The sequence below is a fragment of the Canis lupus genome, chromosome 24 (assembly GCF_048164855.1).
Source record: "Canis lupus baileyi chromosome 24, mCanLup2.hap1, whole genome shotgun sequence".
In the NCBI taxonomy this organism is placed as follows: domain Eukaryota; kingdom Metazoa; phylum Chordata; class Mammalia; order Carnivora; family Canidae; genus Canis; species Canis lupus.
Genome location: NC_132861.1, coordinates 44,399,862 through 44,423,254, shown reverse-complemented (window position 1 = coordinate 44,423,254; position 23,393 = coordinate 44,399,862). Strand labels below are relative to the sequence as shown.

The 23,393-nt window shown below is 38.0% G+C and overlaps 1 protein-coding gene across 10 annotated transcripts in view; it reads right to left on the bottom strand.

Annotated features, from left to right (window-relative positions):
• Positions 1–23,393, bottom strand: part of SP100 (SP100 nuclear antigen) — a 97,772-nt gene that overhangs the window by 11,782 nt on the left and 62,597 nt on the right. For 8 of the 10 annotated variants that reach the window (XM_072796625.1, XM_072796626.1, XM_072796630.1 and 5 more), the window contains 5 exons: positions 15,387–15,431; positions 6,963–7,034; positions 4,423–4,470; positions 3,085–3,189; positions 981–1,123 (listed from right to left, as the gene is read on the bottom strand). In XM_072796625.1, coding sequence (XP_072652726.1) covers positions 981–1,123; positions 3,085–3,189; positions 4,423–4,470; positions 6,963–7,034; positions 15,387–15,431 — 413 coding nt within the window. The remainder of the gene's footprint in view (positions 1–980; positions 1,124–3,084; positions 3,190–4,422; positions 4,471–6,962; positions 7,035–15,386; positions 15,432–23,393) is intronic. The other 2 variants (XM_072796628.1, XM_072796627.1) reach the window with 2 other exon arrangements.

The window sequence follows — 23,393 nt, the reverse complement described above, 5'->3', positions numbered from 1 at the left end:
GTGCTGTGACCATGCAGCCTTCCTCCTACACGGCTGGGGCTCAGACCTTATAGTCCCCTGGGCTTTAGATGTGTCTCAATAGATATTTGCAGAACAAAGAGCTTTTCTTTATCATTAGAACAGCACAAGGAAGGGCCCTCTGGGTCAAGTGAAAGAGTCAGAAGGCTCAAGTTCATCTTCAACAGAGACCCAGTCCATTTTGTCCACATGAGGGGTCCAAAGGAGACGTTTTGGGAGGTGGGTAGAGGGATAGGGTAACTGGGGGGACAGGTAATTGGGTGATGGGCATTAAGGAAGGCGCGTGATGTGACGAGCGCTGGGTGTTATATGCAAACTGATGAATTATTGAACTCTACATCTGAAACTAATGATGTGCTCTATGTTGGCTAATTGAATTTAAATAAAAAAACAGATGCAATTTATCTATATTCTTTTCCATGAATGAATTTCAGAAGGCGATCAAAAGAAATAATGTTGGGACACCTGGGTGGGTCAGTGGTTGAGCATCTGCCTTCGGCTCAGGATGTGATCCTGGGGGTCCTGGAATCTAGTCCTGCATCAGGCTCCCCGCAGGGAGCCTGCTTCTCCCTCTGCCTATGTCTCTGCCTCTCTCTCATGAATAAATAAATATTTTTAAAAAGAAAAAGAAAAGAAATAATATTAAAACTTTCTGTAATCCAGGAAACACCCATACCGATGGGCTATCTTCAGATACATGTAGTTCTATTTTGCTACTTTAAACATTGGCCTCCAAAGTCTAAGACCCCCGCTCCCCACTTAAATGCTTACCTGGGACCACATTACATAGTGGTGATTATTCATGGCCCCATCAGGGCCATAGTTTACTGTCCTACCTTCAAAAGGATAAGAGTTCATGCATTTAGAGGATGAAGCTGTAACATAAAGCAGCCAAGATGCTTCTGAGAGCAATGTTAGACCTGGGCAAGACCCTTGATTTAAGCCACTTGTCCTTGGAATACCTCAATCAGGTCTTTCAGGGGAAATCCGCCACATCTCACACTCATCTTCCAGTTCTTGGATCGTGAGTGGTTTCCTTCAACTTCAAATTCCCTGAGAGTGAACCAGCTTCCATTCTCACCCTTTATACACTTCTCTGAGGTTCCTATGAAACCAAAACAAGGAGTTGCCAGGGAGCGGCGCTCCCCCCCCCCCCCCCCCCGCCCCCCAGCCGACCGACCGTGGAATCCCCAGAATGTGGCCTGGCCATGGATCTGGCCCACCCTTCTTGGGCCCAGAAACTACAGCAGGAAAGCTGAGATCCCCCTCAGGGGCCCCAGAAGCAGCTCAGAAGGCAAGGGCAGGAGGGGAATTCCTGCCCTGTATGCAACGTCTTTGACCTTTGTGCATACGTCTTTGACCTTTGTGCAATGAGGACAATAATTAGCACCAACATTTATTTTTAAAATGTATTTCACTGTATTCAAAAGTGAAAAAATACTGAACGGTTCTGAAAATGAATGAGCAAGATTCTTTTCCTCTACTTCTGTGAGAGCCAGGCTGAGTTTCAGAGGGGGCAAATGAAGCTGACAGGTGGCCATGTGGCAGCTGTCACCACAGCCACATCTGCCTCCGCTTGTACAATGTCGATCATCCAGCTAATGGCAATCAATTATTTCTCATATTTTGAGGGTGCTTGCGTGGCTCAGTCGGTTGAGCATTTGTCTCCTGATTTTGGCTCAGGTCAGGATCTCAGGGTCATGAGATTGAGCCCTGTGTTGGGCTCCACACTGAGCATGGAGTCTGCTTGGAATCCCCTCTCTCCCTCTGCCCCTTCCCCCTCTTTCCCTCTCTCTCTCTCTTAAAAAAATTATTTCTCATATTTTGGACTCATTGCTACTTTATGGGAAAAGTATTATAGAAATGTCATCAAGTGGGAAAAGTTAAATTACACATCTGCAATATGGTTACAGAGCAAACATTGATACTTCTTCGTGCCTAAAGAACTGTATTTGGGGAGGGGAGAATCAATTATGGCAGAGGAACATTTGTACTGTACTTTAACAGTTATGAATTGCGAAGTATTTCATATCTGTCATTTCATTTCTTTCCCCTTATAATAACACAGTGAGGCAAAGTTTTATTATTATTCCCATTTTGTACAGGAGGAAGTTCAGGATAAGAGACAGTAGCAGTTTGGCCCAGATGAGACAGACACTTGTGGTGTCCCTGAAGCTCAAATCTGGGTTGTCTAATTCTAAACACGATGCTCCTCCCCACTAACACAAGGCCGCACAGAAGAATGGGGCTGTGAAGGTTGTTACCAGATTACTCAACGTGTACATTTTCCACCCTCATGTTGAAGTACTTGATCTTGCATTGGGTGCTGGATAGGCATCTTGTGGACATTTTCCATGGGGAGAGGAGAGATGCTCTGTTACATGTAAGCATGGAAATGCCATCCTTGCTCCAGCCTATCTGGGATGCTGGGCAGAAAAGAGCTAACAGGGCAGACAGCAGGTTGCTATCTTTAGGAAGATTTATTTGCAAGGTTGGCTCTTGGCTGGCATTGGGGAACGTGCATTTGGGGAGTGGTCCCACCATTCCCAGAACTTAAAAGAGTGTCTCACTGTCTGAAGCTGTTTATATAAACAATATAAATAGTTTATGATGAACACTTGCTTTTCTTCTGGGCATCTGGAATTTTGGTGTGTGCTAGGCAGAGGACACCTACGTGACTAACCCCTGATAAAATCCTGGCCTCCGAGACTGGGGGCAGCCTCTCTGGTAGATGGCATTTCACACGTGTTGCTACAATTCATTGCTAGAGAATTAAGTGTATCCTGTGTGGCTTTACCAGGAAAGACTCCTGGAAACTGGCACCTGGCTTCCTTTGGACTTTGTTTTGTGTGTCTTTTCCTTCCTTGATTTTGCTTTGTGCCCTTTCAATCTAATAAATCATCACCATGCGTTCACTATATGCTGAGTACTACAAATCCTCCTAGTGAATCATCAAACCTAAGGATGGTCTTGGGAGACTTCCAACACAGGTGTCTACTCCTTGAACAATATGTTATTCACACGGGTATGTTTTATTTGAAAAGCATAGAAGATCATGAAACCCACCTTGTTTCATTTTCTCCTTATATAAAATCCCCTTTGCCTCTCCACAGGTCACAGGAAGTTCTGGACGGTGAAAATCCATATGTGTATCTCTGGGAATTCTTGGACCTGCAAGAAGCATCTTTTTTTTTTTCATTCCATCTTTGTCTATATCTGTGCACTGTTTGAGATCCTTCAACTTGAGATCTTTCTTTTATAACTTAAAATGTATGGGAGAGCTTTTCCCCATGAACTGATTACTCTTCTGGGTCTTTCTTCTATGGCAGATTAGGTGCATGAAGATAACATCATTCTCCAAAACCCTATGTTAATAACCTTGTGTGGAGGTGTCTGAATCTCCAAATTTGTTGATCACGACTCGTCATTGTGCAGTGATTTTTCTCCTGCCATATTGCTGCTTTGGAGTTATGTAGCTGGAGATAAAACCTCAACTTTTAATTTATCTCCTTGCTTGAGTAATCAGCTGTTGGACAGAAAGCAGGATTGCAATAGGGCACCTGGCAGGGGCGCTTCTCCTTGCTTGTCTTCTCTCATTGCTCTCTGCTTTTGCACTTCTCCTTCGTGTGAGCTTTCTCTGTGGCTACAAAGGAAACTCAGGGTGGAATGTGCTAGAACTGAAAATTACTCAGGGCGGGAGCCCCTGCACATCCTTTGGGAGGGGCACTGGGATCTGATTCTGCTGAAGCAGGTATTGCAAGTCTTGAACTTAAGAAGCAGTAGCATCCGTTCCTGCCCTTCTGACTAACACTGGGGGGGATTCATTAAAGACACATTCTGGGGCTTCTCTCTGGAATGGAAAGGGTGGATGGCCATGGTCCTTCTAGAGTTAGTTCTGTTAGAGCTGGGATGAGCCTAGAAGGTCACTCAGTCTAATTCATCCACCACCCACCCATTTACAGAGAAGGAAATTGAGGCAAACTGCCCCCCGCCCCAAATGATAATCCAATGTCACACAACCAAAGGAAGTTTGGGAATTAGGACACAGGTCTTATATTACCACCCAGGGTTCCCATTAATGGGGAACCTATGGTTCTCCACAACGGGGGCAAGAGAAGGGTCAGCTAAATATCATGAATGTCATACCTTTTATTATTTTTTTTATGTTTACTTCTTCAAAAGTTATCAGTGTAGGTAAAGAAGCCCTGTACAGGCCCAAGGATGCCTGGAGTCCCTCAGATCAACTGGCTAATCAATGGATGGGTGTTATACCATCTTGCCTTGTTGTTGAAATTAATCAGGGCCAATGAATATCCTAACATTTGTTACTTGCTCTAAAAGCCAATTAAGAAAATTGACTTACCACTCAAAACACGGAGTATAAAATAAGAATTTAAAAATTACCTCTTTTTCTGCCTCTTCTCAAAGGCCCAGTGTTGGTTGTTTTTCTCCCTGAGAAAGTTAAAAAAAAATGCAAATGTCTATTGTTTATAACATTATATTGCAAATAGTAGTGTTTTACAAAAACACTATTCAAATGTAACTTTTTAGAAGCCTGTCTAGTACTTTAAGAAAAATAGCAAATATGTGAATGAATCAGGAGTCAGGAACTTTTTCCTGTAAATGGTCAGATAGTAAATACTTAAGGTAGATAATTGCTGTTATGACTACTCAAATCTGCTGTTGTATTATGAAAGCACCATGGATAATATGGAAATGAAAAGATGTGGCTGTGTACCAATAAAACTTTATTTACAAACAGCCAGTGGGCTGGATTTGTCCTCCAGGCCACAATTTGTGGAACCCTGGCCTAGACTTAGTTACAAAGATGATACTTGGCTGAGAGTCATCTTTTACTATTAACTCCAAATAAGTTTGAACCAGTGTTTTGTGGATTTCTGAAGCAAATGGATGAGAAGAATAGTGAAGTTAGACATCTACTGAGTGCTTCTTGTGTGTCAAGAACTATCCTTAGACCTTGCCTCCATTAACTTACTTCATCCCTAGAACAAATTATCAAACAGGAACTAATACTCTCCTCATTTTACAGATGAGAAAAATCAATGCTCAGAGATAATAATACAGATTAAATGAAGGTATGGAAGATTTCCTTTGATAAAGAGACAGAAATAAAAGTCAGTAATACAAGGTCTCAAGGGAGATTTCATGGTGGAATCTACCAGTCAGATAGCTACCCAAATTCCTAAACTTAAAAGAAGATTTTTGTGCTGAAAGTGGTGGCAAAAATGAACAGAGTTCAAAACAACTCAATGAAGGGGAACTTAACAGAAATTGGTGCCCACGTTCTAAAAAATGTAGGGTTAGAGATAGAACAAAGCGTTGACTTAAAAAATGTTCCAGAAGAACGTAGTATCTGATTAATGTGTTGATTGTGTCCAAAAAAAGAGTGAGTCATGTCCATGTCCATGTCTGGGTATGCCATTACTCAAAAGTGTTTGAATGTTGAAGTCAGGGACACACACTGGATGCTTTTTCTTTCTAAAGGTCTGTGCCCATGGCTGGTATCCTTGGGTACTAATTTTGATAGTTCAAGTCTCAGGAGAAAATGTCCTCCAGATATTCAACCATAACTGGTCTTTCCTCTAAACAGATTATAATCAGATGAGGCTGGAAAGGATTTTTTCCTTCAATCAAGCACAAAATGCCTTCATTCTGGGGGCTTTTCCTATTACAATTACCCAAAGGATTTTTAAAATCCCATCAAGATAAAAATGGGCCCATGAGATAGTTATTGATGATTCCTGTTCCAAGAGGAATCACATCCCAAGGTCATGCATATTCTACCCTACAAAGTATTACCCTTCAGAAGTTTACCAAGATATTATGAAGGTACACTGAAAGGAGAGATTCTCAGACCTGCATAAAAGAATCATAAGCATGGCTATTGATACTAAAGACTTAAGACGTGTAAAATAGGGAAAATGTACATCGCAAATAAATACAGAAGATTTATTTAAAAATTGCTCTGCATTGTTGAGTTCCAAAGAACATGATTGTGCCAAGTATAGTAATTAGTATGGTTGCCAGGTGTAAAAAGTCACCCACGCAAGTGTGACTCTGTGGAAGAGCCCTCTCCTATCATTCATGGTGCTGAAGTGGTAGGTATACCCAGGAAAATAAGCCAGCTCTGGCTTATTCTCCCTCCCCTCCTCCCTCCTTTCTCTATCCTCTCTCTCTTTTCCTGCAAGGGTCAAGACCCACGGTCTCATGAGAAGACACTTGTGCTCTCTGCTTTCTTCTTGCTCTCTCTGTCCTCTCCTTTCCCATGAGGTAACCAAACTTAAACCCTAGCCCTGGTTATAATCTGAGTATGTTGAGCAGTGGTCATTATTGGCAAACATACATTCTCTTCCTCTCAGTTTCCTTCTGTTTAAATCCTCTTGTGACTAGTGTGTGAGTTAGACTCTCTGTTCATCCAAAACACAGGATATGAAGCTCAATCTGAGGCTGAGATTGGCCTTGGAGGGAAGTCAAGCTATTATTATTTATTTTACTTTATAGATGAGTAAACTGAGGCAGAACAGGTAAAGCGACACACTCAAGTCCACACAATTACCTCATGTCATGGAACATCAGGAAGAACAGCCACATCACTTGTGAGTTACACAGTGTTTCATGGCTACAACTACTTCCAGCCCTGAACGTTATCAGTTCAGCAGAGGCAGCACTGCGGTGGCACTTGGGCCCCAGTTTCTGATTGCAGATTCATCATCAAATTACTTTTTTGTGGTATTATCATCTCTCTCTCTGTCACATTCTGGAATTGACTAAATCTGATATATTTCTCAATAGTACAGCTACATAAAGCAATAGGGAAGTAGGCTTGTTACTAAAAACATGTAATAGAACATGAGAATTTAGATGTTTAGTTGCTGAAAATGGAAAATGTATACTTTTTTTTAAATTAAAAAAATTGTTTTTACCTTTTGGTTTGCCTCTGCTCCATAGGGCTCTGCTAATTAGACTTTGGATTCTATGTCTGCCTCTCCTTCTCACTGAGAAAACAAAAATATAAAAAATGCAGCTCACATGCTAGTAAACAGCCAATGCAACAATGAAGAAATCAAAGAAGAAATAAAAAATACATAGAAACAAATAGAAATGAAGACACAACAGTCTAAAACAGTCCTTGGGACAAAGTAAAAGCAGTTCTAAGAGGGAAATTTATAGTAATAAAAGAATACCTTAAGAAACAAGAAAAATCTCAAATACATAATATAACCTTATACCTAAAGGAACTAGAAAAAAAAACAAACAAAACCCAAAGTTAGTGGAAGGAAAGAAATAATAAAGATCAGATCAGAAATAAATGACATAGAGACAAAAAAAAAAACCAGTTGAAAATACTAATGAAACAAAGAGCTAGTTCTTTGAAAAGGTTCTTTGAAAAGCAAAATTAACAAACCTTTAGTCAGACTTAAGAAAAAAAAAAAGAGCGGAAACAGAATCAGAAATGAAAGGAGAAATAAGAATAAACACCACAGAAAAACAAAGGATTATAAAAGAATGCTACAAAAAATTATATGCTAATGCATTGGGCAACCTACAAGAAATGGACAAATTCCTAGAAACACACAATCTTCCAAAATTGAATTAGGAAGAAGTAGAAAATCCAGACTTATTACTAATAATGGAATTGAATTGATAAAAAACAAAAACAAAAAACCTCCCAACAATCAAAAATCTAGGACCAGATGGATTCACAGGTGAATTCTTCCAAACTTTTAAAGAAGAGTCAATGCCTGTTCTTTTCAAACTATTTCAAGAAAATAGAAGAGGAAGGAAAGCTTCCAGATATAGTCTATGAGGCCAGCATTACCCTCAAAACCAAAGACTAAAAAAAAAAAAAAAAAAAAAGAGAGAGAGAAGAAGAAGAAGAAGAAGAAGAAGAAGAAGAAGAAGAAGAAGAAGAAGAAGAAAGTAAGTAAAGGGAAGAGACCTACAGGCTACTATCCCTGATGAACATAGATACAAAAATCCTTAACAGGGATCCCTGGGTGGCGCAGCGGTTTGGCGCCTGCCTTTGGCCCAGGGCGTGATCCTGGAGTCCCGGGATCGAATCCCACATCGGGCTCCCGGTGCATGGAGCCTGCTTCTCCCTCTGCCTGTGTCTCTGCCTCTCTCTCTATCATGAATAAATAGATAAAATCTTAAAAAAAAAATCCTTAACAATATATTAGCAAACTGCATTCAACAGTACATTAGAAGTATCACTAATGATGATCAAGTGGAACTTATTCTAGAAATGCAAGGATGATTCAATATTTGCCATCCAACCAATGTGACACACCACATCAACAGAATGAAGGATAAAAATCATGTGATTATTTCAAAAAAAGCAGAAAATGCATTTGAAAAATTCAACAATCCATTATGATAAAAACTCTCAACAAAGTGAGTCTATAGGAAACATACCTCTGCATAATAAAGGCCATATATGAAAAACCTACAGCGAATATCATACTCAGTGGTGAAAAACTGAGAACGTTTCTTTTAAGATCAGGAATAAGAGAAGGATGTCCACTCTCACCTCTTTTGTTCAACATAGGACTAGAAGTCCTAGCCACAGAAGTCAGACAAGAAAAAGAAATAGAAGGCATTCAGATTGGTAAGGAAGAAGTTAAACTACCATTATTTACAGTTGACATAGACTAGCCATAGAAAGCCCTAAAGATTCCACAGAAAAACTATTAGAAGGACAAATAAATTCAATAAAGTAGAGGCTGTAAATTAATACATAGACATTGATTGCATTTCTATACACTAACAATGAAGTAGAGAAAGAGAAATCAAGAAAGCAACACCATTATCCAGCCTTATTAAAAAGAAAAAAGACTCAAATTAATAAAATCATCAACGAAAGAGGAAAGATCACAACCAATAGCAAGGAAATACAAACGATTTTAAAAACGTATTATGAGCAGCTATATGCCAATAAATTAGGCAATCTAGAAAAATATGGATGCATTTCTGGAAAACCACAAATTACCAAAACTGGAACAGGAAGAAATAGAAAACCTGAACAGGCCAATAACTAGGGAGGAAATTGAAGCAGTCATCAAAAACCTCCCAAGACACAAAAGTCCAGGGCCGGATGGCTTCCCAGGGGAATTATATCAAACGTTTAAAGAAGAAATAACACCTATTCTACTAAAGCTGTTCCAAAAGATAGAAAGAGATGGAATACTTCCAAATCCGTTCTGAGGCCAGCATCACCTTAATTCCAAAACCAGACAAAGACCCCACCAAAAAGGAGACTTATAGACCAATATCCCTGATGAACACGGATGCAAAAATTCTCAACAAGATACTAGCCAATAGGATCCAACAGTACATTAAGAAGATTACTCACCATGACCGAGTAGGATTTATCCCCGGGATGCAAGGCTGGTTCAACACTTGTAAAACAAGCAAGGTGATAGATCACATCAACAAGAGAAAAAACAAGAACCATATGATCATCTCAATAGATGCAGAGAAAGCATTTGACAAAATACAGCATCCATTCCTGATCAAAACTCTTCAGAGTGTAGGGACAGAGGGTACATTCCTCAGCATCTTAAAAGCCATCTACAAAAAGTCCACAGCAAATATCATTCTCAGAGGGGAAAAACTGAGAGCCTTTCCCCTAAGATCAGGAACACAACAGAGATGTCCACTCTCACCACTGCTATTCAACATAGTACTGGAAGTCCTAGCCTCAGCAATCAGGCAACAAAAAGAAATAAAAGGCATTCAAATTGGCAAAGAAGAAGTCAAACTCTCCCTCTTCACAGATGACATGACAGACACATAGGTCATTGGAAGAGAATAGAGAACCCAGAAATGGACCCTCAACTCTATGGTCAACTAATATTCAACAAAGGAGGAAAGACTATCCACTGGAAAAAGGACAGTCTCTTCAATAAATGGTTCTGGGAAAATTGGACAGCTACGTGCAGAAAAATGAAACTAGACCACTCTCTTACACCATACACAAAGATAAACTCAAAATGGATGAAAGAACTAAATGTGAGACAAAAATCAATCAAAATCCTAGAGGAGAACACAGGCCACATCCTTTTTGAACTTGGCCACAGCAACTTCTTAGAAGATACATCTATGAAGGCAAGAGAAACAAAAGCAAAAATGCACTCTTGGGACTTAATCAAGATAAAGAGCTTCTGCACAGCAAAAACAAAAAAAAACAAACCCCCCCCCCCCAAAAAAAAAACAAAAAAACAGTCTACAGAATGCGAGAAGATATTTGTAAATGACATATCAGAAAAAGGGCTAGTATCCAAGATCTATAAAGAATTTATTAAACTCAACACCCAAGAAACAAACAATCCAATCATGAAATGGGCAGAAGACATGAACAGAAATCTCACAGAGGAAGACATAGACATGGCCAACAAGCACATGAGAAAATGCTCCGTCACTTGCCATCAGGGAAGTACAAATCAAAACCTCAACGAGAGAGAGATACCACCTCACACCAGTGAGAATGGGGAAAATTAACAAGACAGGATATAACACTTGTTGGAGAGGATGTGGAGAAAGGGGAATCCTCTTGCACTGTTGGTGGGAATGTGAACTGGTGCAGCCACTCTGGAAAACTGTGTTGGTTCCTCAAAGAGTTAAAAATAGAGCTACCCTGTGACCCAGCAATTGCACTACTGGGGATTTACCCCAAAGATACAGATGTAGTGAAAAGCCGAGACACCTGCACCCAATGTTTCTAGCAGCAATGTCCACAATAGCTGAACTGTGGAAGGAGCCTCTCGGTGTCCATCAAAAGATGAATGAATAAAGAAGATGTGGTCTATACATACAATGGAATATTACTCAGCCAGTAGAAATGACAAATACCAACCATTTGCTTCAACGTGGATGGAACTGGAGGGTATTATGCTGAGTGAAGTAAGTCAATCGGAGAAGGACAAACATTATATGGTTTCACTCATATGGGGAATATAAAAAAATAGTTGAAGGGATTATAGGGGAAAGGAGAGAAAATGAGTGGGAAAAATCAGAGCGGGAGACAGAACATGAGAGACTCCTAACTCTGGGAAATGAACAAGGGGTAGTGGAAGGGGAGGAGAGGTGGGAGGATGGGGTGACTGGGTGATGGGCACTGAGGGGGGCACTTGACAGGATGATATCACTGGGTGATATGCTACATGTTGGCAAGTTGAACTCCAATAAAAAATATACATACAAAAAAAGGGTAAAAAAAAAGAAATCAACTTCACTTATAAGTGTAACAAAAATAACAAAATTCCTAGGAATAAACTTAACCAAGGAGATGAAAGACCAATATTATGAAGACTATTGATGAAAGAAATTGAAGATGACACAAACAAATGGAAAGATATTTCACGCTCATGGATAAATAAACGTCAAAATGTCCATAGAACTCAATATACAGATTTAATGCAATCTCTATGAAAATGCCAACAACATTTTTCACAGAAATAGAACAAATAATACTAGAATTTGTATGGAACCACAAAGACCCCAAATAGCCAAAGCAATCTTGAGAAAGAACAACAAAGCTAGAGATATCACACTCCCAGATTTCAAAATATATTACACAAAGCTATAGTAATCAAAACAGTATGGTATTGGCAAAGAAACACACATACAGATCAGTGGAATGGAATAGAGAGCCTAGAAATAAACTCATGCTTATATGGTCAATTAATTTATGACAAAAGAGGAAAGAATATACAACGAAGAAAAGACAGTCTCTTCAACAAATGGCTCCGGGAAAACTGGACAGCTACATGCAAAGGAAAGAAACCAGACCACTTTCTTACACTATATGCACAAGTAAACTCAAAATGGATTAAAGACCTAAATTTGAGACCTGAAAACATAAAATTCCTAGAAGAAAACACAGGCAGTAATCTCTTTGACATCAGCCTCAGAAAAATTTTTCTAGATCTGGTTGCTCAGGCAAGGGAAATAAAAGCAAAATAAACTATTGGGACTACACCAAAAAAAAAAAAAAAAAAAAAAAAAACAACAACCCACAAACTTTTGGACAATGAAAGGAAACATCAATAAAATGAAAAGGCAACCTACTGAATAAGAGAAAATATTCAGAAATGTCATATCCAATAAGAGGTAAATATCCAAAATATATAAAGAACTTAAACAATTCAACATTTTAAAAATTGGTTAAAAATGGGTAGAGAATGTGAATAGACATTTTCTCCCAAAGAAAACAGACAAATGAAAAGATGTTCAATATCACTAATCATCATGGAAATGCAAATCCAAACCACAATGAGATATCACCTTATACCTATCAGAATGGCTAGTATCAAAAGGATAAGAACTAGAAAGTGTTGGTGAAGATGTGGAGAAAAAAAGCACCCTTGAGCACTATTGTGGGAATGTAAATTGGTGAAGCCACTGTGGAAAATAGTATGGAGGTTCCTCAAAAAATTAAAAATAGAAATGCCATATGATCTAGTAATTCCACTATAGGGCATTTACCCAAAGAAAACAAAATACTAATTCAAAAAGATTTATGCATTCCTGTGCTTACTGTAGCATTATTTACAATAGCCAAAATATGAAAGCAATTGAAGCGTTCATTGATAGATGAATGGATAAAGAAGCTGGTGTGTGTGTGTATGTGTGTGTGTGTGTGTGTGTGTGTGGTGGAATATTACTCAGCCACAAAAAAGGATAAGATCTGCCATTTGTGACAATATGGATGGCTAAGAAGGTGTTATGCTAAACTAAATAGGTCAGATAGAGAAAGACAAACACCATATAATTCCACTTATATGTGAAATATAAAAAATAAAACAAATGAATAAGCAAATAAATGAAAAGCAGAAACATCCATACATCTAGAGTACAAACTGATGCCAGAGAGGAGGTAGGGTATGGGCAAAATGGGTGGAGAAGAGTGGGAGAGACAGGCTTCCAGTTACAGAATAAGTCACAGGCATAAAAATTATAGCATTGGGAGTATAATCAAGCCTAAGAGGGTGACTGAATGAGGAACCAGCTACATGCCCACTGACAGTCGAACTGTGAGAAGGCATGATTCTCATGAGCTTCTCTGGGGAAGGGAGGGGCTCAGGAAGTTTTCTTGAAAGATATTCTGTCCAGAAAGATGATTTGAATGGATGAAATGACCCCAGGAGGGGTGTGGCTTCCCATAAGGGGGAAGTGGTAGGCAATCAGCTGGAACTCCTGCATTAGAGGAACTTCCATGGGGAGATTCTTTCTAAAGAGGGGTTCTTTAAAGAACCCACAAACATGGCTTATGCATCTTCCATATCTGGGAGACACGAAGGACATAGCCCATAAGAGGCCTATTCCTACTCCTTACTTCCTTCTCTCCCCCTTGAATTAGCTAAAAGCACAGATACTGAATAGGGTTAGACAAGAGTGTGGATAAGAGAGCAAGCTGGGGATCCCTGGGTGGCGCAGCGGTTTGGCGCCCGCCTTTGGCCCAGGGCGCGATTTTGGAGACCGGGGATCGAATCCCACGTCGGGCTCCCGGTGCATGGAGCCTGCTTCTGTCTCTGCCTGTGTCTCTGCCTCTCTCTCTCTCTGTGTGACTATCATAAATAAATAAAAAAAAAAAAAAAAAAAAAAAAAGAACAAGCTGGTCTCATCCAACTTCCTCACTACATGTTTTCCAGTTGTGATATTATGTCAGCTCAGGCTTTTATTTTTTAAATTATTTTTAATTATTTTTTTTCAGCTCAGGCTTTTAACATTGGATGAGTTTATCAGTGCTGCCAAAAGGGACTAGCACAGCTCTGGGGCTTACCTAAGACTTCATCTTGGGGCAGGAAGGGAACTGTTTCAGAGGGAAGTTTTGAAAAGGAAGTAGAAGGAGCAAAGTGATTTGTGCTTCAATTACCAATTTCAAAACAAAACAAAACAAAAAATTACCAATTTCAACATTTTAACAAAGGTTTCACAAAAACTCAGAGGAACAAAATCTTGGACCTAGGGAAGTGCAACCTAAGAAATAACTAAGATGATACAGGCAAATATGGAGATAAAATGATAGAGCTGCTAGAAATACATGTATATATTTATATGTTTAAATTTTATTTATATTATTTACATAAATATATGTATGCAATGCATATGTAAAATATGAGAGGACCTCAGTTATATGTGTGTGTGTGTGTGTGTGTGTGTGTGTGTATAAAATGATGAGATGACAGAAATAATCAGAAGAAATGGAAAGGAAATGTATCCACCTATGTTTTGATGCCGCAAGAAAGAGTCCTGCCACTTCTGAGTGCCATATAAACTTAGTAGCAGTATTTTATACCATAGGATGTTAAAGAATGAACAAAAAGAAAGAAACTCTACATGAGGAACAAGTAGAATGGGAGAGTAAGGGGAAAAGAAAAGAGACAAAGAGGAGGAAGAAAAGGAGGAACACAGTGGAAATAAATAATTGCAGAACTGGGTGCAGAGAGTGAAGAATCATCTTTTTCTTCTTCTGTTGCAAGGACACCATATGGCGCATGCTCTGCTTGAGTCTGGCTTCAATAGCTATCTCCCAGGCTTAGATCCGATGTGATACAAGGACTCTAGCTTCTGTTTGATTAATTCAAGTTCCTTCTGTCTGTTTCTCCTTGTTTTGTTGAGGGTTGTGTTCATTAGTTATAACAAACCTTTCTAACATTTTCTCCTGGTCCCTCATTTCCCATTCAGGGCTAGCTTGTCTCTGGCCATGTGGCTCCGTGCAGGTCCCAGCTCCTATTCTTGCCAAAAGTCTTAGGTGACAAGAGGCCAGGTTTGAACCAATAGCGTCTGAATTTTCCTCCAGATATGAGGAAGTCAGTGACTTTGGATAAAAACGTGAAAGGTAAGTAGGCAGATTGCTATTCATTCCGCACAATCCTCTTTCTTCCATAGGAATAGAGTTACAGCTGAACCCAAGGCTGCCTCACTACAGATTATATTTCTTGGCCTCACTAGCAGCTAGCTCTGGTCATGTGACCAAGTTTTGGCAATAGGATGTGAACAGAAGACTCTGAATCTTTCCATTAAAAGAAGTCCATAGGTGATTTTCCTGTTCACTTTCCCCATTCCCACTGGTTGGGAGACAATGGCAACCAGACTAGCTTTTTTGGACAAAGAGGAAGAAATCATGTGTTGCAGAAGGCAGTTTCTTCCTTCCATTTCTGGACTATTTGGCGGAAGAGAAATAAATTATATGGTTTAAGCCACTGTATTTTGAGTTCTCTTTGTACACTTTAGCCTGTACTTTAAACAATTCATTATTTATGAAGCCTGTTGGAGCGAAGATGGGTCTGGCAGGAAGATCAGGATTGCAGTAAGTGCACAGCTGTTAATTCTCAGACTTTTACCTTTTTGAAGATTGTTTTTTTTATGTATATGTCTTCTCTTTTTTCCTTCAAACAGAAAAGAAAATAATCCTTTAGAATTATAAACAGATTTATAACCCCTACGTGTCAGTAATCTTCAAGTATTTTAAAGTCTTCATTCTACTTTTGTAGTGCTAAATTTCCAGCTACCAACATGTCATCTTGGTTGTCATCACACCGAAAAAAAAAATAGCAACAAAACAACCTACATTTATGCTGCTTTACAGTATATTTTTACCTATTTACATGAGGTTTTCTCATTCACAATAAAGAAAATGCAAAAGGCTGCTGAAATCAGATAGGAGCTGACAGAGAAGAAGGGGGGTGTCAGAAAGGTCAAGGAAAAGTAGATCTCAGAAATCACAAGTATATGTCCTAGGATTTAGGGGTTTGCCTTGAAAAGCTGAAACTATAATCCATGTTTATAAAAGCAAGAAGTTAATTACAAAGTAGAAAAAAACATTGGAAAAATGAAGACAAATTTAGAACAGGATAAAAGAGATTAGATGTTTCAGAAATTAAAGTGAAGGACTTTGTAAAGGATTTGTAAAAACGGAACCAGGAAGTTTAGAACAATTAGGAAAGATTAGAAAGAAAATAATCAGTGGAAGATAGTGAACAAATCAAGAGATTTCCTAAAAGAAAATCAGAATAATAGAAGCATTTTAAGATAAATTCGAGAACAAATGTCCTGAAATATAACAAAAAATTGAATATACACATAAGTACATATATTTTCACCCTATAGCATAAAAATTGACTCCAAACTGTCAATCATGAGATATATTCCAGCAAATTTACTGGACTTTAAAGATAAATCAAGAGGGAGCTTGGGTGGCTCAATGATTGAGCGTCTGTCTCTAGCTCAGAGCATGATCCGAGGGTCCTGGGATCGAGTCCTGCATCGGGCTTCCTGCAAGATGTCTGTTTCTCCCTCTGCCTATGTCTCTCTCTCTCTCTCTCTCTCTCTCTCATATGAATAAATAAATAAAAATCTTCAAAAAAAAAAGATGAAGCAAGAATGGAATGGGCAGTCTAGACAAAAATGTCAAGTCATTTTCAAGGGAGGGGGATCTTTTTGGCTATAGAATTTTCTACAGTAATACCTAATGCCACAGGAAAGTGGAGGAAAACCTACAAGATGCTTCTAGAAATAGTGAGTCAAATATTTTTCACATATAAAAAATAAAACAATGCTTTTGAACAGGAAAATTCTGGGAATGTCGTTCCTATGAGTAATTATTGGGAAAACTAAGGATCCACCTCAGCAAACTGAGACAAGACTGGAAAAATTTTGGCAAAAGGATTCAAATAAAAGCAGGGAGTGGGCAGCCTGGGTAGCTCAGCGGTTTAGTGCTGCCTTTGGTCCAGGGTGTGATCCTGGGGACCCAGGATCGAGTCCTGTGTCAGGCTCCCTGCATGGAGCCTGCTTCTCCCTCTGCCTGTGTCTCTGACTCTCTGTCTCTCTGTGTTCTCTCATGAATAAATAAATAAAATCTGTAAAGCACCTTGTTATATTTAAAAAAAAGGCAGGGAGTGAGGTGACAGACCAGGATGTTAAACATACATGCCCCAACAATACAATAACAAAAAAAAATGCATGAGGAAGGGGGGGGAGAGCAAGATCATTGTCTGTTGGACTCACAGCAAACATGATTTGGACAAATCAGGGAGTAATATCATGCACATTTAAGAGCTAAAAGATACACATAAATATAACATCATGATGGATCTAGAGAGTATAATGTTAAGTGAAATAAATCAGGTAAAGATAAATACCATATGATTTCAATCATTTGCGGAATTTAAGAAACAAAACAAATGAACAAAGAAAAAAAAGACAAACCAAAAAAAAAGAAAAAAGAAAAAAGACAAACCGACAGACTCTTAATTACAGTGAACAAACTGATGGCTGCCAAAAAGGAGGTGCGTGTGTGTGGGGGTGATGGGTAAAATAGGTAAAGGGGATTAAGAGAATTCTTATCATGATAAGCACTGAGTAATGTATAGAATTGTAGAATCACTGAATTGTACACCTGAAACTAATAGAACACTGCGTGTTAACTATACTGGAATTGAAATGAAAAAAAAAAAAACTATTTGACACCAAAAATAAAAAAGTAATATAATGAGCTAAACTTGGGTGGGAGAGAAAAGAGTGGACTGAGGAATCAGGCACATGCTAAATTTATCAATTTTTGGGGTAGGAAACCAGTGAGTACTGCCTAAAGAGAGAGTATATAAAAGTAATTCTAAGAGTAATCATGAGAACAAAAATACAAACATTTCTAAATATCGGAAGTATATACTTACTCCTAACCAATGAAAACATGAGAAATGAGTACAATTCAGTCATTCATTTCTTTAAGGTAGAGACCCAGAAGTGGCCCACATTTCCTCAGCTCAGAGGCCATAGGCCAGAGCTTGGCCACAAGGTCAGGGCTAGCCACGGGGAAGATTGAAAGGTTGAGTCTAGGTGGGTAGCCACATGCTCAACTGTAATGAGGGGAACAGAAATCGAATCTTCCTAACTATCAGAAGTACACACATGCACATAAATTCATAGAAGACAGAATGCAGAGTGTTAACATTTTTAATATCCAAGACACTAGAATATATAATATAAATGAGTGTGACAGATACAAGACCATACATTTTGGTCCTATCAATAAAAGTAAACGGATTTAACTCACTTATTTAAATAAAAATTTTGAGATTGAATTACGGAGTAAACTCCAACTTTTATCATATACACAAGACTCATGGAAAAAGATATTTTATAACTATTGAAAATAAGTGTAAAGGCAAAAGTATATTCCGCATACATCAACAAAAAGAAACCAGGGAGTCATGATCTGAATATTTAAGGAAATATATAATTCAGGGCAAAAAGTTTTAAGCCAGTAGAAATTACTGGAGACATCCTACTATAATGAAAAATAGGTAGCAACTACTCCTAGCAGCAACTTTATTTTTACCTCCCTCAGTCAATAAGAGGTCAAGTGCACAAAATGAGGAGGCCCAAATAATACATTTAACAAGGTTGTTACGATTAATTCATATTTAACTCCATGTCCTAAAATAGAGAATGTACATTTCTTTCCAGGCTTTCTTAAACATTCTTGGGTCAAAGAGGAAATATAAATCCAAATTGCAGACTATCTAGCAAATAACAATAACGAAACTATCTCCTACAAGAACCTATACATTCTCTAATTTAGAAAAAACACTAATTTTAAAAGGATGAAGAAAATCCATGCATACAGTCAGTCTTCATTATTCATGGATTCCATATTTGTGAATTCACCCACTTGCTAAAATTTCTCTTTAACCCCCAAATCCACCTTCGTGGCACTTTCATGGTCATTCATGGACGTGGGCAAGCAGTGGATCATTTGAGTGGCTGATGGCACACATTCTCAGCTATGGTGGAACAAGGGGATGTTCCACCTTCTTGCTTCCACTCTTGTGGAAAAGGACACAAGTGTCCTTTTGCCATTTATTTAGTGCTTTTTTTGGTGAATTTGTTGTTGAAAATGGTAGTGGTGCTGAGGTGCTATCTCATGTTCCTAAGCATAAAAAGGTTGTGATGTGCTTTATGGAGAAAATCTCTGTGTTAGATAAACATTCAGGCAAGCGTTCTAGTGCCGTTGGTGATGAGTTCAACATTGATGAATTAACACATATATTAAATACAGTATCTTTAACTAGAAACACTCAGAAAAATACAAAGGTATGTATTGGTTGGTATGCTGCAGCCAGAGGCTCACAGGAGCATAACCCTGTACTTCTTCTAGAAGCGATGGTTCCTATATACTGGCAAATTGAACACCAATATAAAATAAAAAAAATAATAAAAAAATAGAAGCAATGATTCAGTATTAGCAAATTCTGTGTTTGGGGGTGACTTTATAGAACATATCTACTCTGAATAATGAAAACTGGCTGTATATGTACATATATGTGGATATGCATGTATGAGTATGCAAGCAATGTGTTTTCAGAATCCATCCACTTTTTTTTCATTGTTTTTATTTCAAATATTGTACTTTTCTCTTTATTCCCTCAAATATTGTACTTTTTAATCTTAGAATTTATATTTGGTCCTTTTTTTAATCATTTCTATTTCTTTGTTGATACTTGCTGTTTGGTGAGAAATCAATTTTCCTACTTCTTTACACGTGGCTTTATTAAACATATTTTAAATAGCTGATTTATGAGGTGCCTGGCTGGTTCAGTCCTTTAAGTGTATGCTTTCAGCTCAGATGATAATCTCAGGGTTCTGGGGTCCAGCCCCACATCAGGATCCCTGCTCAGTGGGGAGCCTGCTTCTTCCTGTCTCTCTGCCCCTCCCCACCCCCGGTTGCGTTCTCTGTCTCTCTCAAATAAATGAAAAATAAGATCTTAAAAAAAATTAAATAGCTGATTTAAAGTCTTTGTCTAGTAATTCCAGTGTATGGTCTTCCTTAGGTACAGTTTCTATGTTTCCTGAGTATAGAGCCATAGTTTGTTGCTTTTTTTTTTTGTTTTTGGCATGTCAAGTAATTTTTTTCTTAAAAACCTAACATCTTAAATAATACGTGATAACTCTGGAGATCGGATATCCCCATTTCCCCAAAGTTTGTAGCTATTGCTGCTGGTTGTTATTCCTGTTGGTTGTTGTTCTTTATTTAGTGTTTTTTTTTTTTTTTTTCCTGAACTAATTCTGTAAAGTCTGTGTATTTTGCTATGTGGCCCCTGAAGGTCCAGCTCAGTTTAGTGGTCAGTTAATGACTAGAAAGAGATTTCCCTAAATATCTAGGACTGATAAGTCTCCCAGTATTTGCCAGGGGGCTATAAAAGCCTGTGTTGATGCATGCCTTCAATGCACAGCTGGGCAGTTTACAATTCCACCATCGCTGTCACTTCCTGCTTGCACAGACCCTTCTGGTTAGGGAGAGGTGAGAGGTGAGGGCTTTATTAGGTCTTTCCTAATACCCAGCCCTGGTATATGTACTTCCCTAGACCTGTGTGTGGCCTTCCAGATGGCCAGAAATATTGGGGTGTTTTATATATACATATATATGTATATATATTTGTATACTATAAATAACACATTGCATACTTATGTGTATATAAAGTATATATTATACTACAGTGCTATACACAAAATACTATATATTTTTATGTATACTATATAAACTATATGTGTATATTTATATGTATAAAATGTAGTTTTATAACTTTATGTATTACTTATATATATCTATGTATTGTATAAATGTATATAATATTTTTACTGTTTATGTATATGTATTTACATATTTTATATTATATAATTTTTGAAATGTTTTATATTATATATTTAAGTATATATAATTGTCATAGTCTGCATATATTTTATTTATAATTTATAATGTTTATGTATTTCCACATATGACATGTTCATATTTGTATCGTATATATTCTATTTATCTGTACAAGAACATTTCTTTATTACATATATTTTTATATTTGTATATAATATAAATGATATATTTGTAAATAAATAAAACATATAAAATACACATTTATGGATGTGCTGGTGTGTTACATGTGTGTGTTTTCAGAATCTGTCTATTTCTGAACACCTGCACTGCTACCAGCTTAGTCCAGTCCAGCTGCAGCCTTGCCTAGGTCATTACTGACCTCTCATCCACCCTCCTAAAGTTTATTCTCCATGTGGCTTACAGAGCAATCCTTTAAAAACTTAATGAGATTATATCATTCCCTAGCTCAAAACTCTCCAGAGTCTTTTCCTCTTACTGAGACAAGAATCCAAAGTTTTTATCATGGCCTATGAGGTATGCATGACCTTAGAAACCACTTGCCATTCACCTCTCTTTACCTCCCCAGCCAGTAGTCTCCTTGCCACTCCTCAAAAGATCCCGTGTGTCCTGCTTCACCCTTTGCCCTGAGGTCTTCTCAGCCTCTGCACCATGGATTTTTCCTTCACCTCATTTGACATCTACTTATGCTTCAGTTTGTCAGGAAGGCTCTCACTGGCTACCCCATATAAGATGGCATGTTTCTGTAGGTGTTAGGTTGTTGCTTAGTAAGCATCTCTACTATAAGCATTTTCACTACAAACATTTTGCTACTTAACTAACTGGCCATAAAGCAATTTTGCCATAAAATATAAAATCATGAAAAATAAAAGAGGGATATTCATTTAAAAGGACATCAAGAAAAATGACTAAAAGAATTCAAATGACTTTATTGGGCAATTAAAAGTATTTGTATATCAAAAAATATTCACAAATATTTTGAAAAAATATTTATATATCAAAATGTATACTGCAGATTCATGGCTGCACTGGACAAGTAACTGATTTTATTTTGTGAATTGTATCCAAGCACCTGTCTTCAGAGTTTTTTGCTTATAGTATCATACATTTTTTTTTTGGCTTGTTGATTTGTCTCCTTGTTCAGCATAGCATTTTTCCTTTTTTCATTAAAATTTCTTCCATCACTAAAAGAGCTATCAGTTTCTCAATACTGGGATGTATATCTGTGACTGAGCTTTGTATCACATTGTGAAAGCTTTCTACACTGTTGTATATTCTTAGCATATTGTTCCATGTCCGTTGGTGAACATTCAAAAGTTCTGTGGGAAATGGGGGCTCAAAGTGTACCGCTGTTTAGACCATTATGAGGGTTCAATTTACATACTAGAAAAATGTGAGTACTGAGTCAATGAAGAAATGAAACCAAACTGTCCACCAGTTATTTTAATTTTTTATGGCAAAATTTCCTTATAGCCAATTAGTTATACAGAAAAATGTTTGCAGCAAAAGTGTCAAACATGAAGTGAGAGGGTCCTGAGGCAGAAAATTATTTAGTTTATTCAAGGAGGCCAGAGTGGTGTGTGAAGAAAGGGATGGTAAGAAATGAGATTTTAAGAGGTAATTTTTTTAAAGACTTTATTTATTTACTCATGAGAGAGAGAGAAAGAGAGAGAGAGAGAGAGAGCAAGCAGAAACATAGGCAGAGGGAGAAGCAGGCTCCATGCAGGGAGCCTGACGTGGGACTCGATCCCAGGACTCCAGGATCATGCCCTGGGGTGAAGGCAGGGGCTAAACCACTGAGCAACCCAGGGATCCCCTAAGAGGTAATTTTAAGAGGTAATCAGGGGCATCTAAAATATTATATTTGTTTGTGTATTGTCCTCTTATTGAATGTAAGTTCAATAAGATTTTGTTTACCTCTTTACCCTTATTGGGCAGCTTTGGCAAAAGAGACTTGTTGAATAAATGAATGAAGAATATAAAAAGAAAACAGCATAAGTAAGTAGTGAGGTATATCATGTTCATGAATTAGAAGACTCAATGCTTTAGAAATGTCAGTTCTTTCCAAATTCATCCTGGGCAATTTCAATAAAAAGTCAATAGGATTTTCAAGGAAACTCAATAAGATGCTACCAAAATTTATATGAAAGAGAAAATATCCAAAATAGCTAAGATAACTTTGAAAAAGAAACAAATTGAAAGAAACTTCCTTGATCAGATATCAAGATATAAACTTATAGTACTAGAATGTGCTATGTATCGATGCAGATTTAGATAGAGTAATGGATTGGACTGGAAAGCCCCCCAACAAACCCATATAGATATATGGCAGTGTGATACATGTCCTATGTGGTATTATATGGGAGTAATTGGAGAAGCTGGGACAATCGGTTACCGACAATGGAAAAAAAATTAGACCCCCTACCTTTTATCACACTAAAAAATTCAATTCCAAAAGGATTACGATACAAACGAGAAAAGAAATAGGAGTGTCTTAGCCTGGTATTCCCAAAAGCAGATTTTGAGATAAGGGTTTGTGTTCAGGAAGTTTACTTGTGAAACTGTGTCAAGGATCCAAGGTGGTAAACTGGAAAGGGGCAAAGGGTAGGAGAGAAAGCCATTTGGGACAGTTGCTACTGTGGTTAACTAGGTCCTGACCCAGGTGGGGATCCTTTGAAGTGCT